Genomic DNA, 5,583 nt, shown 5'->3' with positions numbered 1-5,583 from the left:
TATTAATTTCTATTACTGATTTGCCTATCAAGCAAGTAGAAGGAAACAGCCTTGGTTAATACATTTCTTAAAGAGAAAAAAAGACCTTTGGCCTAAAGTCCCCTCCTCTCAGACTCTAAGGATCCTATCTGGTCTACCACCTTCTGCTAACGATGGGCTCCCGATGACCCTTATCAATCCGAGTCACCAGTTTCGGGGCAATTATCAGGTTTCTGGGCCCCGATGACCCTTATCAATCCGAGTCACCAGTCTTATCAATCCGAGTCACCAGTTTCGGGGCAATTATCAGGTTTCTGGGCCCCGATGACCCTTATCAATCTGAGTCACCAGTTTCGGGGCAATTATCAGGTTTTGAGGGAGAGGGACATTTTCCTAAAGAAAGGAGGGAAGAAAACTGAACTAGGTTTACTAAAAAGATGAAGAACTCTTCAAGGGAAGTCCCTTTCCATTTCCTGCTAAAAGATTAAGAATCGTACCAGGATGTCCCCAAAGCCCTGACTCATGTGCTCTCACCACCCCCAAGGGCATTTGCCTTTAGGACACTCCCAGCCCATTTAGGCACACCGTTGACTGTGAGGACACAGCCTGGGTGGGGGAAGGAACCGAATCCTCCAGCTTCCCCAGCTTCCCTGGCGCCCCCTGTCCCGACAAGAAAAGACTGTGGGTCCACATGAGAGCAAATAACTACCGATCCTATTTTCCCATTCAAACCGTTTATTTTGCTTACGTGGCCGAAAAGAGAATTTCAGACGGACCGTGGCGGGGTTCTCTTAGGGGAGGGATGCGGGGAGGGGTGCGGGGAGGAGGAAGCTGGGTGGAGATTATGGAGGAAGGAGACAGACGTGCGTGTTTGCTTCATTTTCTTTCTCTTCGAGCTGAGCTGGCCATCATAGGTCTGAATGGGGAGCTATCTGTGTCTTTCCTCGGCGAATCAGGTATGCCCGCATTTGGGAAAAGTTCCACGGTGTCGATCTCTAGTTCCCTGGCCATGCTCCGAAAAAAAAAAAAATTTTTTTTTTTAAGAACAAATTTGCCGTATTTTAAGGGCAGCAATTTAGAGCGACTGCCTTTGGCTTAAGTGAAGCCAGTTTACAGGGACCGTGAACTGCCTATAGTTTCGTTTACAGCTTACTGACAAAGAGAATTTCCTTAACAGGAAGCCAATAAAAAGTGCTAACCGGGAAGAATTTGGCAGTTCCCATGTGGCCGGGAGTTTTCTGCCCCTTGTAGCTTTCTGTGCCTGTTGCTTTGGCTGTGCTGCCAGATTTAAGCAAGAGAAAAACGTGTGTGATAAAAATTAATCAGGACTTCTCACTGCATCGGACAGGGGGACGAGGTGGCAGGGCTCCTCCCTGGTGGCTGGTGAGGAATGGGGACGATGTAAGCAATCGAGGGATCAAACGATGTGTATTTCTGGCTTCAAGGAGAGTGTCGGTTTGCAGAGTCACATTCTTAACCCGGTGAGTCCTCTGGCAAGGACTCAAAGTGGAAGGAGGAGTTCGGAGAGGGTGGTAAGAAGCAGAAGGAAGGGAGCGAGGTGAGGAGAGAGAGAAGGAGAGAAGGAGAGAAGCGGGGAGGAGACGGAACCTCAGACACGGGGGAGGTAGGTCCAGAAGGGAAGTGGAGGGAAGTGAAGGTGTGTGACCAGGGACAGCAGGGGAAGAGGGCGGGGCGGTCTTGAGAGGAAGGAAGGGGCCCAGGCAGGGCCCACAAAGCGAAACGCTGCTCCCACCTCGCTGCGTGACTCCGGGAGAGTGACCCGGACACAGTAATTCTCCTCCCCACGTCGCCGGCTCTGTGGGGACACATGAGACGTGGTCGAGAACGAGCTGGGAATGTAAGGGTCTGTCACAATTCAGAACTAGACGATAATCGATTTCCGGTGTTGTCGTTGTTGTTTGATTGGTCTCTGGTCTCTCTGTCCCCCAGGAGCAGCGATGGACCAGAATGAATGCAGTCACTCGGGTAAGAAAGTGACTTCCGGTGAGCACAGCTATTTTGCCTATTTTATATTAAAAGCCTGCTATGCTCTCTAAGCCAAGTGTAAGCTACCAGCTGTTTCTTCATTAGGGAGACTCATGTCACACTGGTCATTCCTGCATTTCCCAAATCCAGCCATTTCACTGGTGGTCACCACCACACCTCTGCCCAGCCAAGGTCAGAGGGGCCATCTCTGGCCTTGGAACAGAGTCAGGTGACTTAATCACCTGGAGGTGGGGTCCACAGTCTTGGCTACACATCTGTGATGCTCAGAAAATTTATCTTCCGGAGGGCCGGAACGGAGCGATTCAGGCAAGCCTTGCACGATGAGATGTGTTTCTAAATCCATCTCGTCCTCCCCCCGCCCCGCCAGGTATGTTTTTCTAGGATCCAACGTGGCGATACACTGCACTCCTAGAGAAATCTAGATGTTTTAAAACCCATAATTCGTTTATTTTATTCGATAATGGGGTTAGCTTCTATTTCGTAAATGCAACCTATTGTAGAAGAAAGTATCTTTTCCTGTAACTTGGGAATAACTCCTTATCCTTGAAAATATTCCATCGGCGTGATGAGTGTAGTAGTAACACAGTAAACTTGCCCTTAACAGGACCACATACGGAGAACCGACACGCCAGGGGATCAGAGCTGAGGATCATCCTGGTGGGAAGAACGGGAACCGGCAGAAGTGCCACCGGGAACAGCATCCTTGGGAAGCAGGCGTTTGTGTCACAGCTGCGGCCCCGGACCCTCACTAAGACCTGCAGTGAGCGTCGGGGACGCTGGGGAGACAGAGAGCTGGTCGTTATTGACACGCCGGACATGTTTTCTGGGAGGGACCCCTCTGATGCCCTATACCAAGAGGTGCAGAGGTGCTACCTGCTCTCAGCCCCGGGACCCCACGTGCTGCTCCTGGTGACGCAAATGGGCCGATTCACCACGCAGGACCAGCAGGCTACGCAGAGGATCAAAGAGATCTTCGGAGAGGATGCCATGAGACATACGATTGTCCTCTTCAGCCACAAGGAAGACCTCGCAGGAGGCTCCTTGACGGATTACATCCATGAGACGGAGAACGAAGCCCTAAGCAAGCTGGTGGCAGCGTGTGGGGGGCGAGCGTGTGCCTTCAATAACCGTGCCGAAGGGAGTGACCGGGGCGACCAAGTGAAGGAGCTAATGGACTTGATCGAGGGCCTGGTGATGGAGAAGAGAGGCGACCACTATACCAACGGGCTGTACAGTCTCGTCACGGGGTCCGGAAGTGGAGCTGAGGGATCAGAGGAAAGGTTAAAGGATTTCAAAGGGAGTCTGATAAAGTTCATGGAAGTTCAGAGACGCGGCACCACCACGGCCAAAGAAAATGGCCTAAAAGGAGCCCTAATGAAAATACTAGTGTGTATTTTATTTTGTATTAGGTTCTTTGTCAAATGGTTAATTCTGTTATTTTGTGTATGGCTCAGGATATGCAATTTCTTTTACTGCTTACTCTGTAGTATGTGCAATTTGTTCTGTAGCTTACTGTTAATTATACTCAAAAAGTTAATGATAATTTCTGGCAAGGCCATTGGTCTCAAATACGACTCCTAAATTATAGTTATGGATCAGTAACGATTTATTCACCTTCAGGCAGTGAGTGAATTACAGAGCCTCCTTAAAACACGCAGTGCCTGACGCCAGCATTTGAAACTCTGCAAAATGTTTAAATCCTAACATCGCTCAATGTATTAAGGAACCGGATTATTTTAAAAGTTACTGTTTGTTTTGAAATCTAATATCAAAACCTTTTGAAAGCTGTAAACATAAAATTCCTCCCATTTGCAAATGCCTAAAGCCAGTTTTATATTCCCGGAGACTCCTTTTATTCTTCAGAATACTACTATTTCTACTGAATAGAATGACGATAATGTCTACTGAATATAATAAAATAATAATAATAAGTAAATTGTGAAGTTATTGGGATAACATGTCTTTAATTTTATTCCATGGTTTTATTCTCAGGAGATGGTGAGACACGTGGCTCATTTCGGTGATGAAACCAGCCATGCCCACTAACCACACATGGGCACACTCACACATCAGTAGTCTGTTTCATGTACATCAAATTTGCTTCACATCAAAAGAGGCTCAGTCAGATTTTACCCCGACCCCAATCACACCGAGCGTTGAAACACAGTTCACTCTTCGGACAAGATGGTGGACTGTGCAGTCTGAAACATCAATCACCCCGTCAAATGCAATTAAAAGCTGAATTTATTAAAATAAACTGAATTTTTATGATTGATGAGCTCACCAGAAAACAAGGAAAGCTGTTGGCCGATAGACAAATGCCGGTATCAACCCCAAGATGGAGGAACTCAGCCTTGGGTTGTCGGTCAAGTTGAAGAGCCGATTGTGAGAGGTCCGTACTGAATTAGCCCTTCCCAGGGAACTGATATTACAAGCTCATTTTTTAACCAAATATATAAGGCTGTTCTGATTTTTTATTTCTTCTTATGCTCATTTTGTTAAGCTGTGGTTTTCAAGGATTTTTTTTTTTCCACTACATTAAAGTCGTTGCACTTACTTGCGCAAACGTGTAAAATCTTTTTTATCATGCCTTTTAATATGGACAGGAAATGTAGTCAACGTTCCTCTTTGAATTTTGATATCAGTGATTTATGATGATTTCTTTTCGGTTGATCAGCCTGGCCAGAGGTTTATCGATTTTATTAAACTTTGCAAAAAACGAACATTTATTTTCTCTATTTTCTCTTTTCCACCTTATTGCGTGTTCTTAACAGTGTCTTTTGCAGAGCAGAAGTTTTTCATTTTAATGAAGTCCATCTTACCAACTTTTCCATTCATAGGTCATACTTTTAGTGGTATATCTAAAAGGTGACCCCCAAACCCAAAGTCATCCAGATTTTCTCCAATGTTATCTTCTAGGAGTTTTACAGTTTTACATTGACTTCTCTGACCCATTTTGGTGAATTTTGAGAATTTTTGTCAAAGGTATAAGATCTGTGTCTAGATTCATTGTGTGTGTGTGTGTGTGTGTGTGTGTGTGTGTGTGTGTGTGTGTGTGTGCGTGTGTCTAGCATCATGTTCCGGCATCATTTGTTGAAAACTATCCTTCCTCCATTGAATTATCTTTGCTCCTTTGTCAAAAAATAATAATGATAATAATAAGTTACATTTAATGTAACAATATCTGTGGTTGGATTTAAGTTCTTGTTCCTGCTTTCTATTTGCCGCATCGTTTTGTCGTTCTTGTTGTGTTGTTTTTTTTTTTCCCATTCTTTGGTGTTGAGTTTTAAAAAAGTTATTCCATTTTATCGCTTTGTTGGCTTTTATTTTTTAGCAGTTGCTCTAGGGAAGAAAGGATTTAGCCATAACTTATTATTCTCTAGCTTGAGTTAACAGTGTACCATTTCAAATGAGATATGAGAACCTGACAAACATGGACTTCTGTTTAATCCCTTCTTTTCCTTTGTGATATTGTCATTTTTTTACGTCTCCAGAGTTAAGAAATTCACAATATGTTATTATTATTTTGCTACCATCGATTTCATTTTTAGGGAACGAAGAAGAATCCAAATAGCAGTTTTTTCCTATTTCCCACAT

At 44.8% G+C, this 5,583-nt stretch overlaps 1 protein-coding gene across 6 annotated transcripts; it reads left to right on the top strand.

Moving 5' to 3' along the window:
- Positions 1 to 814: 814 nt before the first annotated feature.
- On the top strand, positions 815 to 3,922 carry GIMAP2 (GTPase, IMAP family member 2). 6 transcript variants are annotated; one of them, XM_006920632.3, is made up of 3 exons: positions 815 to 935; positions 1,930 to 1,965; positions 2,591 to 3,922. In XM_006920632.3, exons 1-3 carry the CDS (start codon positions 824 to 826, stop codon positions 3,565 to 3,567), a joined length of 1,125 nt encoding a protein of 374 aa, XP_006920694.2. In that variant the 5' UTR covers positions 815 to 823; the 3' UTR covers positions 3,568 to 3,922. The 6 variants fall into 6 exon arrangements, with proteins under 6 accessions (XP_006920694.2, XP_024894794.1, XP_024894798.1 ...); XM_025039026.1 differs by having other exon boundaries at positions 1,930 to 1,983; XM_025039030.1 differs by lacking the exon at positions 815 to 935 and adding an exon at positions 1,189 to 1,362.
- Positions 3,923 to 5,583: the final 1,661 nt, after the last annotated feature.

The sequence above is a fragment of the Pteropus alecto genome, unplaced genomic scaffold (assembly GCF_000325575.1).
Source record: "Pteropus alecto unplaced genomic scaffold, ASM32557v1 scaffold48, whole genome shotgun sequence".
NCBI lineage: Eukaryota > Metazoa > Chordata > Mammalia > Chiroptera > Pteropodidae > Pteropus > Pteropus alecto.
This window is presented reverse-complemented; position numbering and strand designations above follow the sequence as displayed.

Coding starts and splice junctions, on each gene's coding strand:
- GIMAP2 (XM_025039026.1), top strand. CDS start 824: ATGGAGGAAGGAGACAGACGTGCGTGTTTGCTTCATTTTCTTTCTCTT. Junction 936..1,929: donor GTCTTTCCTCGGCGAATCAG/GTATGCCCGCAT, acceptor TCTGTCCCCCAG/GAGCAGCGATGGACCAGAAT. Junction 1,984..2,590: donor GGGTAAGAAAGTGACTTCCG/GTGAGCACAGCT, acceptor TGCCCTTAACAG/GACCACATACGGAGAACCGA.